Raw genomic sequence first — 27,579 nt, 5'->3', positions numbered from 1 at the left:
ACTATTTGTAAATTCGGGCAATCTTTTTCAAATATCTATGTCTGTGAACTTTTGTACAAATTTACAACTGTAAATCCTAGTGACATTTATCAGCAGATCAACCGACGTTTAATTATAACTTATATGGGGTGAAACATGCAGAGTTACATTTTCCACTTACTATACACTAACCTTAGCTCTGAGCAAGTTGGACCGCTCCTGCTGTGTCCTAAATACATTGCTGATTGATTTATAATATTTTTGAAATTAAAAACAAACAAACATAAATTAGAAATGGTTGCACGTTCTAACCATCGAGCATAAATTGAAAAATGGTCCTGGTCACATTGGGTGTGTTTGTATAAAATTATAATACGTTGCACAACTAAATCTGCAATCGAAGCCAAATCAAATGCATCGTATACATAGTAGACGGATCACCAATTTAAATATAGATACAACATAATTGTAAACCACAGTGACCTTGCAATGACCCTTGTTACGAATGATAAAGGGTATTCCTGAAGTCACGATTAAAGCATTCAAAGCAAACAAATTTATATAACGAGCCCCGATTGTGGCATGAGACAGCTTCGCCATATTTATAGATACAAAGGAGGTGTCTGATCAAACACACGTGGCTTTCTTTCAAAAACGATGATTTAATTAATAAAGGCAGAAATTGCACATTAGCGAACAATACATTGGATGAATATCACCTAGCCTAAAGCAGAAAAAATAAACACTCAGTAATTAAAAATTACTAAGTGCCAAATCCTATACATAACAGCAATATTCTCCAAATTTGCACTATAAAGTCAGGAAGTATAGAATTAGCACTCGCCCTTTAACAAATAGACAGAAATGAATCATCAAATACTTGAACAGTTAAATAGGTTTACATAAAATGTTACCCAGAACTATCCATTTTCAGTCCCGAATACACAAATATGTTACATTGTTGTTTATGCTTCCCAACATATAAACGTGTTCACCCATGCAACAATGAAATTAACCTACATGGCCGAAAATCTAAACAGAAAACGTGACACGTTTGCTGTACTATACGACTGAAACGCTATAGTTTAGTCAGTCGCTGAAGACGTCAACACACACAATAAGCATTATGTAGCCAGATTCATTGAATAATCCAGGATGTCAAGAAAAAATGGCTATAAAATCATCGGGTTATTGAATCAGGTACTTACAACGTATTTCACTGATATGTATATTTCACTAAGGCGATGAATACGGTAAAATACACTGATTTAATACAAATGTATCACGACAAATTAAGCATACACTTCAATAAAAACAACTCATCCCAGCTAATTAGTGAACAGCTCTGCGTAATTACTAAGGCATCTGAGATTATAGAACTATTGAAAATATGTCACCTAAATACTATAAGATACTACATTCTATGGAGCCAAAAAGAAAACGCGCTGACACGATATAAGTTCTGTAGTGATGCACACCATAACCCTATATGAACAAATCGATTTCCTACGCACGTTGAATCACGTCACAACTTTCCAAGACAACCTACGGTGTCAGCAAACAACACACCGTTCAGCCCATAATGCACCAAACTAAACTGCACTAGCATGTTAAAAGAACACAAGAAATACTCTATACTCTATACATACACATACATTATACAAATTAACATGGACACCATAAAACCTTTGAAACAAAGCGGACTGGTTGATTTTAATTTTAAAAGTGTGTGGCTTACCTACACTAATATCATCTTTTGAGGAAAACAGACTAATATAATTCTATTGGTATAATACCCATTGGCGCAACTCGACAGAGGTCCGTTTACATAAATATGTTCTTGCACACAATTTCAGTTAATGGAATTTCTAGCGTTATCAAATTCGAATCACATTCAAATTTACAAATCCTACATTAGTTTACACTATTTTAAATATAATATTATGTATATGGAATAATGTAAATGTAATGTAAACTTGAATATTATGGAACACGAGAGAAAAATGGCGCCCTATTCTACTACATTTCAATGGTCGACATATGTCATTCATTAATTATATGTCATCCATTGAAAATTAGTCTGCAAGTCTGTTTGACCCATCAACTTCAACTTTAATGTACATTGTATTTTCTTTCACGTATCGCTCGTATTCGGCTTCAAAATCTTCTAACTTCATAAACTGTGGACAGCCAGGCAGAGTGGTCACGTCATTAGTTGGCGACGGTCGATGTCCACTTGATGGATCGGGGATGTACATTGCAACGATATCATTACCACTGTGATCTAGATCCTTCATAGTAAAAGTAACCTACAGAATACAAGGAAAATACGTAATATTATTTGTTTGTTCTCATGGTATAAACATTATGTAAAATTGTTTGACTCGTGTGTCATGGTAGACCTCAACACAATATAGAAAACATTTTTGTAGCTATAGTAATTCACTAGGTTATGTATGTAAACAATACCTGTTGTTGGAAAGGCCAGGGTAGCAAAAAATCGAGGTCATTCGTCTGGAGAATTAGATATAGTGACAAATGGCTTTCACTACCAATTCCATCTCCATTCAAATATAATCTAGCGCACATTCTATACCCTTCCTGGCCTGTGTAAAAACACGGAGACGTCAGTCACGTGCGTCGTCGCAATGTTGCTGAACACCAGTTATCTTCCAAATCATTTTCCCATCAAAGCTTGGCGGATTTTCTTCTAATACACGCAGGCGTTCTTCTTGCTTAGCCATCTTTAGGTCCTGCGATTCCAAAATACTATCTGTTAATCGAAGACTATCCTCTAATATTTGGATTTTCTCTTCAAGGGATGTTAGTTCTGTTTGTAGTTTGCGTTTGTATGTATGCGTTCTCCTATATTTTTCCAATAAAGCACCTAGCTCTGTAGCCCTTTGCTCCATCTTCTCAATCTGATCCCATATCTCTTCTAATCGAACTCTGTTTCGCGTACTTTCATTTGCCACCCTAAATCCTTTCTTCAATTCCTCTCTATTCAGCCTGTAAGTAGTCGAGCAACTTCTTCGCATGTTCTGTAGCTTAAAGTAAACATAAACTTAATATGTATGTGGTCAACAAATGTGGTCGGTAATGTACATGGACACAGTGACCATGCGTTTACAAAAATATACAGGATTAAATGTGTAAATGAGACAAATGCTGTGACTGTATGCGACAGGTTATTCAAAAAGTTTGATCAATCATTACACGCATCAGGTTACAAAAGGATGGAATGCCTGCTTTTGGTAAATTGTTCAACGACTATGCATCAGATAACTTGAATCACACCATGACCTAGAACGGGCGTGCACATGTGTCCTATGAATGTTCAAAATATGAACTCAATCAGGCCTGAAAACATTGAAAGTTGTAGTACAAAATGTATTATATATGTAACACAACGAAAAAGACTTCATCTAAATAGTAAACGATACATTAGAAATATACATAGTACGATCATTCAAGTACTAAGCAAGCAGTCAATACATATCGTGTTAACCATGGGGTTTTCGTTATACACACCATTGATTGAGCTAAATCACACTGCGTGAAATCTTCAGCTACACCATCATCTGAGCATATCTGACATAGAGGTCTACCAGGCATTCTAAAATAAAGAATATTATAACTCAGTCTTTAGGTAATAACACGGTAAACAAGTACTAGGGAACGCCATAATGAAACATTTAATGTGCATACAAAATACAAATCAAATCTTATGTTTACCTAGGAGTTGCCAGAACTCTTAGACACGCCTCACAAAACTTATGCCCACAAGATGTTGGCACCGGGCTTCTGAGCATTTGCTCGCACCTGGTGCATCGATGAAGCTCCCCATTGTCTCGTGGATCCTGTTTGCTATTCGGCATTATTGTTATTAGTGTTAGGTAATAATGTACAGTGCCTGCAATAAACAGAATAAATATGTGGTGAAAAAATATTTGATCACTGGCCCAGATTTCAAAACTAAATGACTCTTCCGTTGACTTTTGTTTGAAACAGACCAAAGGATGGCGCTCCAAGTAAATGATGATAATCAATACAGGCTAACTCATCTACAGCTATTTGTAACATAATAAAATGATAACAATAACGATGGCTGCTCCAGATTAGTCGACAAATACATATACGTCAAGTAAATTTAATTGAGCAAAATAGTATAAGGATTTATTTAAATAAATATAAATATAACAAATTTCTCCCTTATACATCATCCAGATCACCTGTGGTAGAAAATAAGGATTAGCTTCATTTCATTATATTTATTTGCAAAGACAGCAGAATCATTGTGAATTTATAGGTTCCAAATTGTAAGCCAGTAGAGAATTCTGTGTAAATTATAGTGGTGTGTACCGGATGTGTTAATCTCATGTACTAACATCTTCTGTACATTACTGTCCATGGCCACCTTGAATGGCATTATTGTAAAAGTTTTGATTTGAATAAACCTGTCATCTTGAATACTCATTTGACATTCAAGATAATAATTTAAAGTAAAGTATACAATGTTTGGATTTGTTATCTTGTCCTTTTAAAACAATTTGCAAAATGCTTAGCACAAGTTATTCCAAACCTATTTTTTCGTTACATTTGTTTTCCTTCACAATTATTTTGTATTGCATGCTCTATAACATTTCTGATAGCTTTTTGAAATATTAATTTGGATTTCAATAGTTGTTGCATCAAGCCCGACCCAATCAACATTCGAACGTAAACTCAAATTACCCTTTAACCTATTTCACCTATCGTGCGTGGTCGTGTGACGTTGATATATATATAAGTTTTTATTTAAACTGATAAAATTTGTTTTTCATTAGAGAAGTAAATGCACTGTCACATTATTGCAAAATCGACCCTTCAACTGGTGAATTAATTAAATTGTCACGTTCACTGTTTCTATATAACATAGTAATAACATTGATTTTTTTGTATTCCCTGATATACACATCTGTTCAATGGTTCATTTAAAAAAGTCACTGTCCAATGAACATGACAAAATATATATTGCATTATTGATTGAAGGGACAACAACCACTAATGTGAAAACAGACTGTGCATTATTTTCAGTAGCATAGACGAACAATTGTAAATTTACTATTAAACATTCACAGTACATTAAAACGAAATGTTTTTCGGTGACTGGAAATTGTAAAATTGATTCTATAGGGTGAAATAATTACACCTCCCGTTTATGTATGACGTAATATCGTAGCTACGATTTTTGACTCTAACATGGCCAGAAAAGGTGCTTTTTCAGAATGTATGTACTACGTTAATGTTTTAACAATTGAAACAAAAAAATTGACACCTATCTCATAAAATTAAATTTGTTTGAAATTGTTTCAAACCAAGATGACCTCCCTTGTCCACAAAACTATATATTTTAGGAAAGCTCATTGTATGAATTTTAAAAATGTTTGAGTATTTTTTTTATGGTCACTGTAGTTATGTGCTTTTTTGGTCAAAAGTGATGTCAAAAAAATTAGCCTTTAAACCATGCTTCTGTTTCCTGTCAAAATTGGTTTATGGGCACATCTGTTTACTATGAAAAAAGTGCCGTCTTGAAAACTGTATACCAGTTTTTGCAGGGCAGCAGCTCAAATTTCACCACTTCAAGTTTATACATAAATTAACACCCAGGCTAGTTGTCTGTAGGATTGTTGTAACACTGTTCAACTAAAAACATTGTCAATCATTTGTGACAATTTGAAAACAAAAGGTCAAAGCGTCTAGGAGCTATTTTTTGTTCTGGGATGTGCACTAAAAAGAAGCTGAGATAATTGCTAATTTGCATAACAATTCACTCAGTAAGAAGTTTGCTAATGCTCATAATTAAAATGGCTGTAAAAGTTCCAAATTTAAATGTATTATCGTTTTGATAAAAGTTAAATATAATGCATAATATGGAGATCCTGTCATTTCACCATGTTTCTTTTCTATTATTTATGTACAGCAATGCTAAATCTTGCTAAGCATTCAAAAGAGAGAATGTTTGCACCTGTTATCTATATTTTAAAATCACAAGCTAGTAACAAGCAAAAAAAAAAAAAATCACTCCCAAGTGCCCACGAACCTGCATCTCTCTCTACCTTAACTAGATGTTTAAGCATGGCTATAAAGGAGTCAGATTTTATGTGTCAGTACCAACCCTTGTATCAGTTGTGATCACCAATGTATATGCAAACAATGAAAACATGAAAAAAAGAAAGTTGATCATAGGCATAGGCCATGACATACGGAAACAAAGCGTTTGAATACCGGCCTAATAGTATATATTACAGACATACCCATTCAGTGATGAGATGCTGTTATATTGTAGTAATACCCGAATTGTTAAGGAGATTGACTGCATAGTATTTTAGCAAAATGGCCTTTCGAATAATGTCTGCTACAACCACCAGCATGCTTTCGCATGGCTGTGACCTTTAGACTCATTACCGGCGGTACACACCAACATTATGGCAGCGCGCCATTTATATAAGCGAGTCAGCAGACACTGTAATGGTGGTAGCGAAGGGTAAGTGATAACAAAATACAGCTCGACTACTGTAAGGACAGGTCGTAAATTGACTGAAAATTATAAATACCTGTAACTTTCTGTCATCAATTGAAAACAGGAGATTTCTGTGTAATAAACACCTTGTCATGAGACAAAAACATAGTCTACTTTGATTGGCTCTTCACACCAGGATAAGATATTCATGTGATACGTCACATGATACATATTCATGCGGTCGTCACATTCCTTCGTGTGGTAGTCATGTGAAGCGCTGACACAAAATCTATGACGTTATATAATTTGGTAACCCATGTTTTTCGTATTTTCGGATAACCAACAGTTAGCCTCTGACTCACATATCAATCCCCAGTTATTGAAGTAATTTGAAAACGTATTCGACTTAAAATGAGAAATCATCATCACTTGTTATGTAAAGCGGATAAACGCTGGAAGAAACAACCCATCAAACCTTTGTTTAAAATTCAATATTGACTTCAGTCTAGGGATATTAAAAATAACCGTTAAAAAGAAATTCAATAACTCAAATTTAGTCGAAAAATGCCTTTGTTTCACAAAACATGGCTGGTCACCATTTATTTACAAAATAATTCATAAAGTTGGAGATTGTCACATGATTTTTCATGATGTTTTCAAAGCCCAGCAGCAGAATATTATCTTGCATCTCCAGATTTACAGTACGCTTTTCTGGAAACCTATTCTTACATACACAATAGTTTGCTATTTTTGTGGTGTGCGCTTCTGTGTTCGTCTTTGTATATGAACAACTGTGATCCGTTTATTGTTATTGACTAATATTGACACCTCCTCATGGTGTCATCTTATGGGAAAGTACCTAGAATGGCCCGTTCCTATATATTAAGGTCACTGTGGTGGTCGGTAACACATAACTGTGGATAAATCTTTGTTGCTCACACCTCACTGTTTACACTTCACTGACAAATAAAAACGATATAGTCGGCTCGGTTGCTGTTGTATTGTATTGTAATACTATTTTTTAAAATTATTTTCCACATCTTCCTATTTTGTTTGTCTGTTTGAAATTAAACACATTGTATTTGGATATGTGCACAACAATATACCAAAACATGGTTTTGGGTTAAAAACATATATTTTTAATTTACCTTAAGGTTAGAAAAATTCAATCACACTTTCTTTTTTTAAATCTATAAATGATATTTTTCATTCAAATGCTACACGTCTATTCGAAGATAACCGACCACGACGTTGCCTCAGCTCTCAGGCTTCTACAACTACAACTTCTACAACTCGGATATGTCAGATCGGCGACACAAACGCATTTAGTTGTTAATTTGAACAACATATTTAGTGTTAATTTGAACCCTGGTAAATGTAATAAATTGTCACAATGAGTTGGTTGGTTACCGTGGTAACCATGGTTAGATAGGTTCAGCGTTTCGACTGATTTAGGCGTGATGATTTTTGGCATGGGTTAGTCAATAATTAACCAAATAAATATCTAGAAAAAACAACAACACAATGTAGATTGACTCGAGGCCAAGTAACCTTTCGCCCTTGAGAGGCATAATACAGGGTAACGTGAGCGGCATAATACACTATCATTCAACTACAGTGTATTAGCATAGCGAACACAATTGACTATACATGAATACTTGCACTTATATGAATAAACTTGCCACGAAATGCGAAATGCATCGCACTGAATGATACAATTTATAGTGCTAGTTAAGTCCGTATTAAGTCTGTGTTTAGTGTGTGAGAAACCGTGTATCACATGCGTGCAACGTGGGTATTAAACACAAACACAAAGCGACATGATAAATTCCCCTTATCTAAATTTAGTGAGCACTTCACAGATTATTCTACGATAATCACATAGTTTATTTAGGGGCTCGACGATTGCCGGGCAACTTGTTGAATTAGAAGTATGTACTGTGGATTTAAAGTATATTCATCATACATACTAGAACACAGAGAACAAACAGGATCCATACTGTAAATATCACATGTTAAATACAGTCATATTATCTCAATGCCATGATGATACTATAAACACACTATAGTCATATATTATATTGAGATAATGTATCCACAGCAAAACATAATATTCTGTTTAGAGAGAATATTACTGTTCATAAGTTAGATTTTTCTTAGAAGCAGTTACACAATTTAACGTTTGAGTAATTTTGGAGCCACTGCGTTCTTATACTCAATGTGTTAGATAGAATACACTTAATCTGCATGCAGATTGTATCGATAAATCGTGTATTTGGTCAGTAATAGGTTGTTCGTGGTTAAGTTGTTGGCGACAGAGGGTAATCCCCTCTCTTCAATAGGTAGCCTTGGTATAGTCCTCCCACAGGATATGGTAGTGATGGTGATGACTTTTATTAATATTTTTGAGCCAGGCATGTAAGACACTGCTGTCATAGGTGATAATGCCAAGTACTAGAATACAAACCAGCCTCAGAAATCTACTTCCAATACTGCGTGCTTCAAGGGCAGGGCAAACTCTACTCAAATGTATACTGTTTAGTGAGCAATCAACTCTTTAAATCTACTCCAGAACCCCACTGATGCGAAGTGAACACGCTAAGCACTATACTACTGCATAGGCCGAGAAATATGTTGAGTTACCTTGTGACTACAATCAGGGTTAATGACAGTCGCCTGGGTCAGATGAGTCGTTAACCACTCTGGCCAAGTGGTGGAGTATTCTGTGGTATAAGAGACCCAGCAGGTCTCCTTTTGTATGGGAGCCACTGTAATAAGTTCGTCGTTAATGCTTATTATTGAGATATCATGATGTCATAGCACTAGTGGAAAGTACATAGAATGCCCCGTTACTTAATCTTAAGGCCATGGCGGTACGTTTGGGGTCGGTATAACATAACTAGCGGGGTTCTTTATGGTTCTTTGTGATCGCACTGTCCATTAATACATTCGCCGACAAAGTAAACAGAGCTAGTCGCAAAAACATTAGATCAAGCTATTATAGGCCAATCTGTGTTTAATTAAATATCCAGAAGTACGGAGAAGAGCTTGTGTTCCCCCGGGATTCTCGAACCGTGTGTACAACGCATGTCAAATTTCCATTACAGTTCAAAGAAAAAGATCAGTTATCAGCCATTTGAGTATTTATGTCATCAATCTGTGACGAATGAAATCGAATGTTGACTATTACAGTGAACTGGAAAAGATCAAGCTGTACCGTGGACAAGATGTCTTACGTGGCAAAATGAATTGTCGTTAAAACTCGGCCAATTAACTCTTCTTAATTTTATGAAATTCTTACTAATAAGGTCAGTCTCCCGACCCTAATTATTCAAAACGTCTTGGCGTCACCCACCAGTTCACATACGGAATGTTCCGCATTTACTGGAGTTGTTATGCAAATTAAGCTTAGATGCGTAGAATACCCAAATTTAATAATTATTTTAATCGTCATTCTAGCTTGAAATGAAACTGTATCTAATATACCGTATATACATACACATTGCGACGAGTGACAGCGACATAGAAGTGAGGTATCTAGCAGTGTGTACACCCCAACTCTACCAGTACGGGTAATATCGGTACTAGCTACTGTCGCCCACAATTAACAGACATAAACGCGCAATATTATGACGTGAAACATACATGACGTGAAACATACCTGAAATCAAAATGTTTCCAAATATAGTTCAACTCCTCGGCGGCCAGAGAGTGTTACATATTAATTACATGTTAATTGCAAAGCCATTCTGCGACAGTCGAGTGAATATCGGGTAAAATGGTTATACACCTAGCTCGTAGTATTTTAACCAAGGCCCCTCAAGACACTGTTACTAACTAGTTTGAAGTTTACACAGATTAAGTTGAAATGTCTAGAGCCCTGAAATATATATATATATATATATTTATATTTATATTCTATAAAGTCGATATTTTAAAAAATTAGGTTAGGTTGCACCCGTGTCCAATATTTATATTGTCTCAAATGATTGATGAAGTTTTCCAAGTCTGTGCTTTGCATGTCAACATTATCATAGCAGTATTTTCAAAGTATGAAAGTTAAATTTCAATATTTAGACAATTGCGTGTATTGGATCGGAACCCTAATAGACTGCAAAGGGTACACCCCTTTTTAACTTGTTTGTGAATTACTATTGATTAATTTCAAATATCAGATATATTGAGAAACTCCTCAATTGATGCAAATACATATGTTAATTTGGTAAAATGTTTATAACGTAAATTATATTGACTGTGTTATTTCACATCGATGGCATAGCCTTTCATATGCCTTTGAACAAATATAACCCAGACAATACTATATTAAATTTGATTTCAAATTTACAGATTTACAAATTTGCCATTTACCCTAGGCTTTAGCTGTGTACTAGCTAAGACATCGCGCATATCAATTACTTTAATTAACATTAACATATTTCAACTACATGTTTTGATAACATTTATCAAGTTAATTAAAATTAACAAAAACAATTGAAATATTTAATGGAGAAAATCACATGAGAATAATTAGTATTTTCAATTATATGTATTATATTAAACAAGAGTAAAGAAAGTAAATAGGTAAAATAAAAATGATATAAAACTAAATAATTAAGTTGAACAGAGAATGGAAAATAATAATACAAATGAAATGATAAGAATAATAAATACAATAAAATGAAACAAAGGAAATGAAAAACGCTATGAAATAAGCAAAATCTACAACCGAGTGTAATCGAAATTTGCTCCTCAATGAAAAACATACACTACTGGTAACGGTAAATGTGTAACCTGCTGTCAATCGTATCAGGAAAAATTTAGGAATTGTGGTCGAGCTATATGTGTGTCTTTCCAATAAATAAATAAATAAATAAATAAATAAATAAATAAATAAATAAATAAATAAATAAATAAATAAATAAATAGTTGATGTTGCCTAGTCAATTAGTGTTTATAAAACACATTGTTTACTAACAGGACTATTTATTTGTTGAAAATCTAGTTGTCAAAGAATGGCTCAATATTACCTTCAGACGGTAAAGTAACAATAATTTTAGAGTGTTTTTTCCTTGAAAAGGGGACGATTTAAATATTTTAAAAATAATCCACTCTACAACAGCATTGACAATGTTGCGATTTCAAGCTCAACCATGATCAATTCAGAGACATCCATTGTTATCGACTAGATTACTTTAATCAACTTTAAGGGAATTGTGGTTATAGTAAGTAAGTGTTACTATCCATTTTTGTGTGGAATTTAGCGATTATAATTTTTTTTAAATTTTTATAATAATTTTTTTTTTCGCAATGTTTTGAAAGAAATATCGAAGATTATACCAAAAGATACACATAGCCCTTAGGTCCACATACCTAACGACGCCAATCCCGCTGATCTATTTTGTAAAGAAACATTATTTTTGTTTTAAATTTGAAACTGCGGTTCAATGAAAATACACCACGCGAAAAAATCTGTCACACCGCCACTGTAATGATTAAATTAGATCTTATCATGCGAGATTATTTTTTTAGGACATAATTTACTTCCAGATTGATTAACCACTGGCATTAAAAAACGTGTTTTTATCTATCTCAAGTTTTTAATGTGCCTGGGAAACTGGCATGCTTTTGCCACATGGTCTCACAATGTAGGTGTGTCATAAACGCTAATAAAAAATAATTTTTAGCTTTTAAAAACATTGAAGCTCATAAAACGGCACATGTGTAGCAGCTATTTACCTAAGTTTTCATGTAAGCTAATATTTAGTGACAAATATGACACAAGTGTGCACTGTACTCTAGGCAATGTTTAAGATTTTATTGAAAGATGATTTATATAGTATATGGGCAAAAGTAAAATAGATTGAGTGGGTGTACACATGACGTATTTACGTATACAGGTCATTACCAACTATTTATTTAACCAAAACTTTAGATAATCTGCTTCTCAATGACATTTACAATAACGACACAGCAATAGCATGCGAACTCAAATGCAATTGGTCAACGACAGTCGTGTATTTGGTGTCACAAAAATCTAGAATTATGATGTGTTATCGATATTATACGAGTACATTAAACACACATTTGTTTTTTTGAGCTGAGTATATTCTTGCTGCAGTACTTTGTTTTGTCACAGACAATACAGTATACAATATTTGTTTGGCGTCGTATTACCTTATTGAGGTCAGTCCAATGATTTGGTTAAAGCGGGATGGTCGTCACTTGCGCTCGCGCCCATGGCTCATGGGTAGCGCTTGTCTGTAAACAGTGACACGCTATGGCCATCTAACGCATGAGCAGATGACAACACCCCCACTTTAAGACATGAATGTTTGACGCAAATATTGACAAAGATTTCATTTTTCAGTCATGGAAAATCATACACCTGTCATGTCAATCCAGCTTTGAACCTGACAGAGGTAAACTAAACTCTAGCGATTACATGTATGCATGAACACATGTACCATTGAACTATGTGAATGCCGACGATACACTTTCATGTGCTTGTTCAGTGTATAACAGGTTGTCGTTTGAAAGGAGCTAAACTAACTAACTATACTATACTAACACGTGTCAGTCGGTACAATTGGGTCATTCAACTTTAAGACGGGTAGAGTGTGTTTGTTTTATGAAAAACAAGTATACACAGACAAACAAAAGTATATATATATATTTATATATTATTTAATTTTAATTTTAATTCTCGTATAACACCGTTGGAAATACAAAAATGACAAACTTCCAGACATTCACACATAACAGCAGATATTGCCGATCACATTAACCCTAGATAAGACCGGGTACTAAGTTGGTCACAGTGAACACAATCATTGACACTGATTAATTGTCACAGTGTAAGGCCTGCTTATCGCAATTGAGAGGGCCACCCACAGAACTCACACTGGAAAGGAGGTTCTTTCACTGCTAGTATGGGGTAGACAAGACGACAGTACTGGTAATGAAATACACACACCGAAATATCGAGTTAAAACTCTTGGCTTTAATACCTCTCAAAATAATTACAAGAAATAAAGCACAGATAAATACAATGAATAAAGTCACTAAAATGGGGGATTGCTTAGGGAAGTGTGCATTGGTGATAACTCACAGTTCCAGGATGTAATACTGGACGACAGTCAATGGCTTCTGCAACAAAACAACGAAGAAATACAGGAGTCTTCTTGCAGAGGAACGCTGGTAGCCTGGAGGGCACTGTTGGTAGCTGTGTCACCGAGGCAACTCAATAGATCATAAACATCCTTTGTTATTCAAATAACAGCACACCTAGTAGATTCAAATTATCCTTCCAAAGTTGTAAACACCCTTTGTTATGTAAATTACAAGCACACCTGGCAGATTTCATTGTCCTTCCAGAATCGATAACAAGTACAACATGTCAATCATCCTTATGACAGTTATCACAAGGCAATGAACACCATTTCTTCACATGATTCCGTGCACACTTCCATTTGCAGGGTTTGAGGTAATATGGCAAAAAACATAAAATAAAGGATGCTGACATTGATGGCATTCTCTCGTATAGGCGGGGACCGCGAGTCCGGGTATTGAGTCGGACACATTCAAAACATACATTGACACTAATTGATGGCATTCTTTCGTGTAAGCGGTGATTTCCAACTCCGGTATGGAATATGACTTATTTGAACCCAAGTTAAGTATTCATAATACTTACATGTTCACATTGATGACAAAAGTGTTGGTGAAGTAAATGGCGACTCGGACATGTTAAATGACATTGGCTTTCATATGTATCCAATAACAATACCACACACACAATGTACAATGTCCATAAATTAGGTTAAAGTTTAAGCCGCACTGAGCGGTTGGTTGTTTATTATTATTATTATTATTATTATTATTATTATTATTGAAAAGCATGACTAAAACTTGACCTATCAGCAAATACTTTGTTGGGTCAAAGCATAATTCTAACTCAGAAAAAAAAGTCAACAAGCAAGCTGCTCTGAGATTGGTGTGATTGGTGTTAGGGTTGGGTACCCAATCAGGCACAATCTTGTAAGAGGCTTCGCATTGACAAATACTTTTCCCGAATTTTATCACTTGACGTTATCACAACAGTTGAACTATTTTCGATCACTTAACTTTTGTGAAGGATAACATTTCAAAATGTAAGTGTTAATTGGGAAAACTGGCTGCAATGGCTACATGGCAGAGGTCGTGTACATGAAATAAACAGTTTTTTTCTATATACCACAACCTCCCAGCGCAAGAAATCGCATTTCTGGTGTTTCGAGTAAATTTATCCACAAGTGTATTATGTGGTCTATGGGTAGTGAATAATAAATATGTTCTTCATATTTGAAAGGATCACATTTCCATGTATCAACTGCGTAATATAACACACGATTTTCTTAAAAACAAGGTCGGTGACCCACGTATTTTATTATTTAAATACCGAGATAGAACAAATACTAATTTCAAGCATTGTTGCAAAATAGTTCAAATAGGAATTATTCAAATGAAAACAATCAATTTGGCGGGTTTTCACAGATCACGTAATATGACGTATACGAATGTAAACTATGTAGGATATGGGCTGAGCTCGGGCAACGAATTTCTATTTAAATGGCGCCATTTCTCTTTTCACAGGTTAGTACTATTTGTGGTTCCCCTTAAAACTTTGGATCTTGTCAATTAGACAGTGTTTAGATAGTAAATATAAAAACATACACAAGCGATATCTAAACTCATAGAAAATATAGATGCCTCACGGAACAGTGTGGCAAATTCATAACTTTATCAATGTTACTTTTTGAATAATTACTAGGATTCAGATATATGGCATTTCTCTTTAGCTTTTCATGGTTTTATTCCAATTTTCGTATATGGATTGGCACTACATTTACAAATAATTCAAACATTTAACTTAAATTAAAATATTTTTGTTTTGATTTCCGTTACACAATACTCAAATCTCCTGTGATCGAGAATACGGATACGTAAATATACAAATTAGCTTTATTTTATTTTATTTTTAATTTAATATGGAAGCCGGTACTGTACACAATTAAATAATAGTCAATCTCTACATCATGAATTAGACATTGTTGAGTTATGAGAGTGTATGTAAATTATATAATTTATATAATTAGTGAGAAACAATTACAATTCAGCAAATTTATTTTTTGGATATTCTGGAACATTGCTCTCTTCGTAATATAGCAGTTTACACAGTTATTGCAGTTTCATGTATAATACGACTGGTGAAGGACAGTTCTACGACAAATTATACAAGGTATAAATTATGGAAGAAAATATAAACAAAAAAGGACATCTGCTTTCCCACTTCCCTTAGATATGGGTATACGTACATTCTTGTTCCAGCTATACTTCCCATGGTACATAAGGTTTCCTTTTAATCATAAATATAAATATTTCTAGCTAGGCTTGGACATCACAAACATACAGTATTGAGCTAATTGTAACTATGCACAGTACATGTAATTACCCAAAAACATGTGTGGTTTTTAATAACTAAGAAAACATTAGCATTGTCGCATACGACTTATTTACCACTTCCGTGCCACTGAGAATGTTCTAGAACTGTACTGTGTCTGGGTGGAATATTCTATATTTTTTAGAAACTGGTTGAATAGGTAATAGAACACTGTATGAGGCAATAGAAGGTAATGGAACATTCTAGAAATTTGTAGTAAGTTCCAGACTCATTATGTATGCTGATGTAATGGTCTATTTATAGACAGTGTGGGTATATATAGGGGAGTTTTTCAGCACTGAGATCAGATCGGAGATCTCGTTGAATTGTATTGGAGTTTAAGTATCTAGTTATTGGAGTAGTGGATTGTTACCGCGTTATTGTACTTGATGTTTGCAGAGTATAATAATACCAGTACAGTTGAAACCTCATCTGTTGGCTCCGTGTTCGTATTTTATCATCGCCGCCAGGGAAGTCTTTCTGTTACTGTTGCCATTTTGGTATTTGAACCATCACACCTGTACTATACCAATTACGGTAATATTACGTTGCGTGTGACAAGCATGCGTTGTGTTTTAAATCGATGCAACTAAAGTGGGTTACGAGGGCGAGTACGTACGTCAGTGACTATATTCCCTGTAGACTGACAGCATTTATGAACTGTTTTTCGCCAGACCTTGAGATAAATTTGACATTTGGAGAAATCAGTGTCAAATGGTACAAATTCTGGGTAAATTATGGAAATGTGTGCCGGATGTATTAATCTCATTTGCTAACATTGTATGTAAATTACTGTCTACCTTGAATCATGGAGTATTGTAAAAGTTTGGATTATTTTTTTGATTTGAATTAAACTGTGATTGACAGTGCGCTTGAAGACACGTTAGCCATTCAAGATAATAATTTAGAGTAAAGTGAACAATTTTTGGATTCTTAAACTTGTTCCCGGTAGACAATTTGAAAAATGTTTAGCACAACACCTTGAAAACTTATTTTTATTTAACATTTGCTTTCATTTACAATTTGTATTGCATGTTCTTTAACATTTCAGAAATTTTAAATATTTCTTTTGATTTCAATATTTGTTGCATGTCAAACACATTTGTTCACTGTCGAATGAACATCATTTTCATCAAAATTGAAAAATATAATATTAATAAATATATTACTATTTTTTTTAAATTGCACGCAAGACACGTAATCGTGATATTAGGGCACCCAGAATTAACAATGGGATCATTTGAACCATATAATTATTTACATACTCTTCAATATACATACAGATACACCAGGAATGCTAAATATTACGTAACGGGACATGACCCAAGACATGTCCTTAATCAAAACAATCGAGTTTAAAACGAGCTTCAAACAGTATATTTGTTATTATCGCTGTGTGAGCTTTATGCAAGTGTTGACTTATATAGGTTGCAGTTCACATTGATGTCATAAAAGCTTGCTTTATCATGTCGTTCCTGAAAAATAGCTGAAAAAATCGCCATCGGAGATTAAGCCCGAGTTTTTAACATTACATTAGAAGGACTGCAAATAACATGAATATAAACTCGGTAGTAATAGACAAACATAGTCGAACTTTTACAATACATTAAAATGAATTGTTTCCCGGTGACTGGACTTTGTAAAATATTTGTTATATTGGGTGTAATAATTACATCACCAGTTCATGTAGGACGAATATCGTACAGTTTATTGCACTTTCAAAACATCATATTCTCACTTATTCAATCGTAATAAATTATTCATGACTTACTACTATAGTTACATTATCTTATACATACTAGATGCTCAATTAGCTGTGACAACGTGATATATTTCATAATTTGACAAGCGTTCGTAGCACGATTTGCAGATTGCTTAATCTAATGGTATCGCATAAATTACACTAGTAAGTGGCTCGTAAACATGGTCATAATAATGTGCTTATTTTGCAGTGACATGTATGTTAGCGCATTCAATTGATAAGCGGTGGTTTCCCAATGCGCTCCCTGTCAGGGCCAAAACTTTTCCTAACATGACAACAGGATGTTAGTTAAGCAATGTAACTTTGGCTTATTTTAATCTCAATTGTGACTCAGCATATATTTGTTATTCCTTATAGTGTATTAGTGTATCTGCAAAGTGTTTTCACAGTGTGTGACATCAGTAAACAAGACATACAATTGAAATTCCACAAAGCAAAGTATTTGTTTAACTAGCAATTTTCTGTTGTTTTTTTTACTAAATATTTTTGCAACTTTTGTCGCGTGGTACCTTTCACTTGTACCGCTAATATGGTGATATTAAGTGAAATATTCAACATTAACATAACACTGACATTTATTCCCATGCATTGACGGGAGATCATATTTAGTTTTGGTTTTATTGAAATTGATACAAATCCAGAGGCATTTGCCACTAAAATACCGAGTATATCTAACAACTTGTGGGTTTTAGAAGTGTCTAACATGCGCCTCTGGATACATGTTTTTTTCAAAGACCAGTGGCCTGACGTTGTAATGAAGGTGAATGAACAGCCATATTTCGTCACAAGATGTAGGTTATAGAATACGGCAGGAGATTTTTAGCAAAACAATGAATTACACGACGCAAACCTACTGATGTGAACAGCAGTTGATCAAGCCTTACATACAGTCGTTTCTGTGTTTAGATGACAAGAGTAATATTGCGCGTCGCCAACACTCCACCCACGCATTCAACTGTGATGTGATACCAACAATTCAACATGTCGAGTAGTTCCGCTTCCTAAATCATAAATTGTCCGTAATTCAAAGGTCAACACAAGTTAACCCATAGATGAATTTTAAGTATTTGAATATTGTAACGTAGGTTTCGGTTTCTTATGGTTAAATGCTCTTGTCATTTTCTGAAACAATCACAATCAAAACCAAGCATTAATTTAAGTTAATTCACCAGCAATACATATTAACCCGAATAGGCCTGTAATCATTAACGTTGTATAGTAAGTAAGTAAGTAAGTAAGTAAGTAATTTATTTATTATAGTGACCTGCAGCTCAGAGAACTGCCCAGCCCAGTGGACTTATAAGTCACCTTAAATAATAACGATTACATTCACAAATAAAGAGAGCTTGAAATAATATATCAACAATACAATCGTGTAGTTCATAAAAATTCAGACGTACAACAAATTTCTTCTTTTGTAAAAGGCCTTTTCTATAAAAAGAGCAAGTTTTCTTATTGGCCCTGAAAATAAACGAACCAGTATTTGTTCCCGTGATATGCCAGTTATTTCATTAAGAATTGAATCTAGATACTCATGCCTCAATTCAGTGTATTGCTGACAGTCAAACAAAAAATGCATTTCGTCCTCAACAACGTTTGCATCACAAAATTTACAGATTCGTTCACTTACAGGCTCGTGTCTAAATCGCCCAGTCTCAATACGGAGAGGCAAAATGCCCATGCGAAGTTGAGCTAATAGTGACCTTTGACCCCGACTTAAATTTATTAGCACGTACTTTTCTGGTTTATATTCAAATTTAAAAGTTGCATAGACACGTAACTTTGGTTTGTGACTAACATCTTCTGACCAAGATGACTCTGATCTCCTCGCAATATTTTCTCTTAATGCATGTATATTTACGTCAATTAGGTGTTCATAATTTAAGTCGACGAGCTCCATAATTTGGTAAATCTCTGATGACCAATTATTATAATTTAGGGAGTGATCCCACAGAAATACTCGTTTAACTAGTCTATTGTCATCAAGTTCAGTAAGACGCTTCCACAGTCTAACCATATGGGCCCATCTCCGATCTCTGCATGAGACCCACCCAGTGTCACCTTTAACCGCCGGGAGTGGGGAAAACCTATGGGTGCCAAGAAAAAATCTTAAAGCCCTATTTTGAATCATTTCACACTTTTCAAATTTACTAAAACCACAAACTCCAGAACAATAGTCAAGTATAGGCGCGACACTGGCATCATACAACTTTGTAAATGTGGAGAACCCAAGATTCTTGAGAGTTTTAAATTTAACGAATAACGCTCCTAACGCTCTACTTGCCGAGCCTGCTGCGATACCAGCAGTTACAGAATAATCAACGAATTCATCCAAAACAATTCCCAAATATCTATACTTATCAGTATAATCTAACACGTCATCACCAATACAAAATTGGAATACACTTCTAGCTTCACTGGCTTTTCTAAAATGTAATATTTTCGATTTCGCATTATTAACCCTAATTTTCCATTTTTCACACCAACTATTTAAATGACTTAACATCATTTGCATATCAATTTCATTATCAGCTAACAACACGATATCATCAGCGTATAACAAAATACTAACATTAACGTTATTATCAAGAGTTATTCCTTTTTGTTTCAGGTTAATTTCAACTGCCAAATCGTTAATAAAGATGGAGAATAATGTAGGAGAGAGATTATCACCCTGACGCACGCCTTGCTCAGTGTTAAACCAGTCTGTTTTAAAATCATTTAGTTTTACAGAAGAATTTGTGTCGCTATACATATATATAGACTTGTACATTTTACCGTTAATTCCGTTAATAAGTAATTTGTATAGCAATGCGTCTCTATCGACACTGTCGAACGCTTTTCGTAAATCAATGAGAGCGGCAAAAGTTGATAAATCATGGGATATTCTATTTCTGATAATAGATGTCAAAATATAAATATGATCTTCGCAATTTCTATCCTTTCTGAAACCATTTTGCTCATCTACTAAAATATTATTATTTTCTAAATACCTTGTGATTCTGTTATTAAGCAATGCGCTGTAAAGTTTTGATAAAGTGGACTGTATGCTGATGCCCCTATAATTCATTGGAACTCGAGGGTCACTCGACCTCACCTTAAGAATTGGACAAATTAATGTTTTTTTCCATATGCATGGAACTTTTGCACTGTCAAAGCAAAGTTGAAAAAGATGCGTTAAAATGGCAACAGAACTATCATTCTTAAGCACTTCGTACGGGATTTTATCTACCCCAACTGCCTTCCCTGACTTTGCTTTTGCTACCACTATCTTAATTTCTACAGTAGAGAAATTCTTATTTAATTCAGAATTACTATCATACAGTGGACCATCCAAATCATTTTCTAGGACCAATTTATGATGTAAAATATGTTCGTAGAAATTAGCGTCAAATCCATCTAGATCAGATTGATTATAAAGGGATGAAAAATCGTGTTTCCACTTATTTAAAACAATTTTATGATTACTTGTAATATGACCCCCGTCATCGTAAACTTCCATTGGGATATCTTTACGTTTGACAGGCCCTAATTTATTAATATGCTCCCAAAATTTGTGTGGGTTTTCAGTACATACCTTTTCAATGCTAGAAACAAGATCATTTCTACAATTACGTTCGCATCACCGAAGTTTTTTGTCAAATGCCCGTCTCGCTGCTTTGAAATCATTACGTAATATCGTTCTAATATTCTTAGGGCCGCCAAATCGAGTGTAAGAGCGTTCTCGTTCTCTCATAACACGCCACATACTATATAGCGCGTCGTTCCAGTATGGCTTATGATGACGGAATCTTTTTCGTGTCCCACTGGAGCAGTTATAATTTGGAATGGTCGAATTCATTTCATTTAAAATACATTTACATAGATCATCATAAATCTCATCAATTTCTTGTTGCGTTTCCCTACAAATTTCAATCTTAGAAATTATAAGTAATAATGCTTCCCTAGCTACTTCTGATTCTAGGAAATTAATAGGAGTCTGGTTGAGACAATAAGTAAGAATGCACAATACTTATGGACACAATTGATATGTACACGCTGATACATTATTGATTTGCATAAAAATAAAATTATGTCACATTCTTTCTCACGATGATTTTAAAACCCAGTTGAACATTGGCATAATTAGTGCGATTTGCAGGGCGGGGCGAGGCTACCCCGCTAGGCTTGACACCCACCTCCATATATTTACAAAGTTCGTGGTATTATGGTTTGTGGTGGCTGCATTCAGAATATAAACACACACACACGTCATCTTTATGTAGGCGTTAAGCATATAAACGCTAGAATGCTAGAATTTCATTTCCAGTATAATATAAATGCTAAAATGTATATACCAGGTGGTAATACACATTGTATATCACACAGTGCTAGACATTGTATACCATTGTATACCACTACATATTATAGTTTCCACCAAAGCTGGTCATTGTATAGACAGAGGAAACATTCATTCCAGGAAGGAAATGATAACAAACCAGTGGCGGATCCAGCAAAATGTATTGGGGGGGGGGGGGGGGTCCAAGCTTCGCTTAAAATTTACGGAGCGTAAATCGCAGAGAAGCTATGCGCAATCCAGATGATATGAATGATCGTTGGGGGGGGGGTCCCCTCTGGATACGCCACTGCAACAAATAACAATCATGTTTTAAAATCACGGGTCATTTCCTGTGTGCTAGTTTGACGTGAAATGGTGTGTATAGTATGTGTGTTCCTCTAACATGTTCAATATGTTTACACGTATACTTATGTTTCTGTGGACGTATATGACGACCCGGTGAGGTCACGATTACACTGTATTTGTATAACATAGGTATTCAACAGCTAAATATTATTTAAATATCATGAATATGGGTGTTTCAACACTTCAACATTTCTAATTTGACTGCCATACAATTAATTCCGTCTTCATTACCCGTTCTATTTAAACTATGAGTTTGTTTTACTTTTAGCATGGCTAGGAAATTTTTTGAACAATAAAATAACATGTTTTAACAATAAAATAATAATAATAATAACAAAAAAAAACGCACAGCTCTTCAAAAAGAATAAATTTGTTTGAAAACAAATTAAATAACACATATATTTTTTAATTCTTTAAATACAATGCTATGATCGTTGACTCTATCTGGCATCACAACTACGATTATTTTAATTGTTCACTTGTTCACTCAAAATCTCACAGAGGTTTTCAAAGTTTAACTATGATGCTAGTAACAACCCTGGAATCTGATGTGGTTATCTAAATATATGCAAACATTATGTATTTCCAAATGTTATAACGCAACGTACAGTTGTCAAGCATGAAAACAGCAGAGTTGGTCAGCTGAGAGTTTTAAACCAAGAAAACATAGGCCAGAGATAATCGTCAGTGAAATCAATATCTCATATTCACGAAATACGGAAACACATGTTATTTTAATCAAATCTCTTGTTTAACATTGTCATAGTAACACAGGATTCATCTTCCTAATTGCAAATTTCTTTGGTTTTCTTGGTGCATAGAATTCAAGCTTTTTCGCATTGTGGGCACAAAAAAAAAATCCACACATTTTTACTCCAAAGTAAACACTGAAGTAAACATTTTTCGTTTCGCTGTAACGATCACCGTGCTGATAGATTTGCGATGCAATGGACAAACAACACTGCTGTTATCGATAACTAACTTGTCAGTGTCTGTCGCATACGACTTGTTTACCACTTCCGTGTGACTGAGAATGTTCTAGAACCGTACTGTGTCTGGGTGGAATTTTTAGAAACTGGTTGAATAGGTAATGGAACATTCTAGAAATTTGTAGTTAGTTCCAGACTCATTATGTATGCTGATGTAATGGTCTATTTATAGACAATGTGGGTATATATATAGGGGAGTTGTTCAGCACTGAGTTCAGATCGGAGATCTCGTTGAATTGTGTTGGAGTTTAAGTATCTAGTTATTGGAGGTTTGGAGTTTTACCGAGTTATTGTACTTGATGTTTGCAGAGTATAATAATACCAGTACCAGTTGAAACCTCATCTGTTGACTCCGTGTTCGTATGTTATCATCGCCGCCAGGGAAGTCTTTATGTTACTGTTGCCATTTTGGTATTTGAACCATCACACCTGTACTATACCAATTACGGTAATATTACGTTACGTGTGACAGTGTCAAAATACTTAAACGTAAAATGATCGGTTAATTACAATAGTTTACCTTCCAATGTGACTTAAATTCGAATTTGTTTCACCGGGTGATTGAGTAGTAAAACTGCGAACAGCCGTTGTGGAGTAAAACATTAGGGCCCATTTCAGCCTGGTCGTCTAACTTCGCACGTCCATTTCACCTAGGATGGCTGAAACTGCGTCATGCAGAGTATTTTTATAAAGGTTTGAGGGGAGGTAAATTTAGACTCAACCCACCCAATGGCGATCGCTATGTTTATATAACTGTATGAATATCTCATCGGCTTTACGTAATTCATTGTGCCCTTCCCTCAGTGGAATTGATAACACGACGCCATGACTGTTTTCACGCAAAGTTGTGACTCCGCGGACGATTTTTCGTCTGTTTCCCTAGAATTATAAATATTTTTATTTTTATTTTTTTACCTGACGATTTAACATCAGGAAATGTCAGTGTATGGTGTATTTCTATGAGTTTCACATATGAAAACGAATGATTCGTTTTTATCATTTCTTTTACAAAATGGTGATTATCTCAGTTTCATTTTTTACTCAAAATTTCAAATTTAAAACTATTTGTTTTCAATAAAATTTTCAGGGGTGATTATTCAGGTCTATCCTAAGTAAGTAAGTGGCTTCGTACGGTTTCACTGTCTTCACTGGAACAGAAACAATAGAGCTGCCAATTAGCGGCTCTGTTAATTGTGAACGATTTATAAAATGTGAATGTTTCAAACAGCACTGTGTAAAAACTTTTCATTTTGTTCCTTGTAAACATAAGTTTTAATTAAGTGTTTTGAAACCAAAATCAGGGTATGCATTCAAAGGTTAATTTTTAAGTGCACTTTAACCTAAAATGCATGATTTTAACCAAAAACCAACACCACTTAATATGATATCATAGTACATTATTCCAAACCATCGAACTGGAAAGTTTAGGCAAAACTCTTTCAAATGATATATAACTTGATGGTTGGAACTTGAATACCTGGGTTCGAAATGTATGTCAATGTGTCAACGACTTTTGCTTAATATATTGCTCTTCAACGACCGGTATGAATATGTGTTCATGAGGGATATAAAACAGAACTCATTCAATACAACAAGCAGCTAGTGCCAGTCACTGACAAGCTGGGGAATTACGCCAAGCATGCACAAAATTAACTGTATAAAACCTAATACATAGACTTATTCAAATTGCTTTTATTATTATTATTATGTTGCCTGATCATGAGTTGATAAAACTCACAAGCAACAGAATATTTTGAGCTTCATTTATTATGATGAATTGAGTTGTAATGTAAGATCAGTCTTTTTGCATAATTACTGGTATCAATACATTGTATTAAACATCTCATGAGACTTGGGCTCAATTTCAGGCCTAGCAGTTGAATAATACACAACTCCCGGGACCGTTACAAGTGTTCCAGCGCATTATTCTCCTTACTTTTTTGACCAATACTTATTTGGCTCACATTACTCTGTGAAATAAGCTATGAGTTTACAATTACATATCTTTTCATGTAATTATAAGCAATATTCGTGTTCCAAGATAGTGAACTAATATATATTATACCATTTTTTGATAACAGCTGGGAATGTAGTCTGATTGTTTTTTCCTAACATTACTAAAACATCCACTATACAATTATAAATCTCAATAGGACTGACATTCCCCCAATGAAATAACATTTTCAAAAGGTACCAAATAGGACTAAAACGCCCCAATAAAATAACTTGTTCAAAAGGTACTATGGTATGTACCAAGGGGCGTATATGAACTGATCGTGGTTTAAAAACAAAACAAACAGTAAAATCACATCAGGACTACAAGGAATAACAACAAATAAAACCGGTAGGAGGGAAATGGTTCAGAAACTTTTGCATTCTTTTCGAGAACCTTGACCCTTGTTTCACTACTTTATTTTGTCCACGGAACTCGGTTGATGTTGTATTGTAATACTATACAGTTATGTATATTATTTCTACCTTACACAATTCTGTAATTTTAGTATTGGCTACAAATAACTAAAAAGTAAATACAATTTTGTTTCAAGTAGTTTGTTCTATTTTGTTTGTGTATACAATTAAATACATTGTATTTAGCAATTTGGCTTTCGAGGCTATCAAAACATGAAGTTAGCTTAAAAAAATACTTTTAATTTACTCGAAGATTAGAAAACAGATAATTTCCCTCACAGTTTCTGGAATGAATGTGGATGTCCAAATAGCACAATACAATCTATAAATAATACTATTCATTCAAGTACTATGCTTCTATTCCGATATAATCAGCCACGACTTTGTCTGAGCTCCAAGACAAAGTACAAAGTGGGATATATCAGATTTAATTTAATTTATTAATTGTCACATGCTCAACCATGGCAACCATGTTTATATAAATGTAGCAATTTACGACACGGGTCAAATGAATTTCACGCAGAGTAAAAAATCAAAACAATATAATTTAGATTAACTCGAAGCCAAGTAGCCATGAATTGCACTCACATATTTGACTTCATTTTCTTTCATACACTATCATTCAACTATTAGCATAGTAAACACACATAACTACACATGCTTGCACTTATACGAATAAACTTACCTCGAAATATGAAATGCAACGTACTGAATGATACACTTCAAAGTACTAGGTTGTTCTTGGTTAACCTATTTGGACAAAAACAGAGCGTATTTTTGTTTGAATTGGCAGCTGTGATATACAGATAAACAATAGTCCTGATATCTGTTTGACCCGACACGTTTGATCTGTGTAATTGTGTCACCGCGGGAACGTTTGATATTTTTTAAGTATCTGGCACTCCATGATGATTACTATGATGACGATGAACACCACTTAGCGGAATACCGATATTGTATTGATTAGGTTAACATTAAATACATCGCAGTGTGGTTAGTTTACAACGTGTACTGTTAATAATTGTTGAGATTGTACTTTACTCGCCATACTGAACACAAACAGTAAGGTTATCTAGAGGACCAGATAATTCGTTCCTTTTCTAATCTACTAAATATTTGAGAGTGCCACTGTTAAACGCATTTTAATCCTGTCAAAATAAAGTATTGTGCCCAGTGAATTCCACGTCACCTATTTATAGAGACAATGAACCAATACGTCATGTTAATTACTTTGTTCGGCACCTTATGTGTTATGGCCGAGCTAGTTCGGTGTGGGATTGACCGAATGACACAACAGCGAGACACCGTTTCTACACTTAAATCTGTCGAGTAGAAATAATTGACAATACAGAACAATTTGACTGGATACGACTTTTTAGACACCCATCCTCCTCGCAGAACAATGGCCCACTATTAACCATCGAATTTAGGGCACATGTGCAATCGGCATGATAATATAGTTAGATATAGTTATTTTTTTTAGATATTTTTGAGCCAGGCATGAAGGTCACTGCTTTCTCTTTTGTCGTAGGTGAGAATTTCAAGTGCTTGCATGCAAACCAGCCTAATAAATCTAAATCCAATACCGTACTGTACTCGAATTAATATAATTGCTGTACATTCGGCTCTTTAAATCCACCCAGAACCTTACCATTATATCATCGCCCAGGGATTGACATACGGTGACTTACCTTGTGACTGAAATCTGAGATAGCGACAGTTGCCTGGGTAAGATGTATCTTTAATTGCTCTAGAAAAGCAGTGAAGAACATGTAT

At 34.6% G+C, this 27,579-nt stretch overlaps 1 protein-coding gene and 1 long non-coding RNA gene across 5 annotated transcripts in view; one reads left to right on the top strand and one right to left on the bottom strand.

The window, feature by feature from the left end:
• Positions 1–27,579, top strand: part of LOC144342269 (uncharacterized) — a 67,103-nt gene that overhangs the window by 30,027 nt on the left and 9,497 nt on the right. The gene's annotated exons all lie outside the window — the stretch shown is intronic.
• LOC102806978 (uncharacterized) lies at positions 622–26,544 on the bottom strand. 4 transcript variants are annotated; one of them, XM_085492048.1, is made up of 5 exons: positions 26,489–26,544; positions 3,715–3,892; positions 3,511–3,595; positions 2,449–3,026; positions 622–2,288 (listed from the first exon to the last, which is right to left on the bottom strand). In XM_085492048.1, the coding sequence occupies exons 2-4, from the start codon at positions 3,855–3,857 to the stop codon at positions 2,607–2,609; spliced, it is 648 nt and encodes a 215-aa protein (XP_085348174.1). In that variant the 5' UTR covers positions 3,858–3,892; positions 26,489–26,544; the 3' UTR covers positions 622–2,288; positions 2,449–2,606. The 4 variants fall into 4 exon arrangements, with proteins under 4 accessions (XP_085348174.1, XP_006824640.3, XP_085348177.1 ...); XM_006824577.3 differs by lacking the exon at positions 26,489–26,544 and adding an exon at positions 10,143–10,254; XM_085492051.1 differs by lacking the exon at positions 26,489–26,544 and adding an exon at positions 10,143–10,254 and having other exon boundaries at positions 2,449–3,020.

Source organism: Saccoglossus kowalevskii, chromosome 17, assembly GCF_978046115.1.
Source record: "Saccoglossus kowalevskii chromosome 17, keSacKowa6.1, whole genome shotgun sequence".
NCBI classification, from domain to species: domain Eukaryota; kingdom Metazoa; phylum Hemichordata; class Enteropneusta; family Harrimaniidae; genus Saccoglossus; species Saccoglossus kowalevskii.
This window is presented reverse-complemented; position numbering and strand designations above follow the sequence as displayed.

Bases quoted from the DNA above. Each gene is read 5' to 3' on its own strand.
- LOC102806978 (XM_085492048.1), bottom strand. From the start codon at position 3,857: ATGCCGAATAGCAAACAGGATCCACGAGACAATGGGGAGCTTCATCGA. The intron at 3,596-3,714 runs GTAAACATAAGA...TCTTTATTTTAG, and splicing joins AGAGTTCTGGCAACTCCTAG to AATGCCTGGTAGACCTCTAT. The intron at 3,027-3,510 runs GTGTGTATAACG...GTTTACTTTAAG, and splicing joins GTGATTTAGCTCAATCAATG to CTACAGAACATGCGAAGAAG.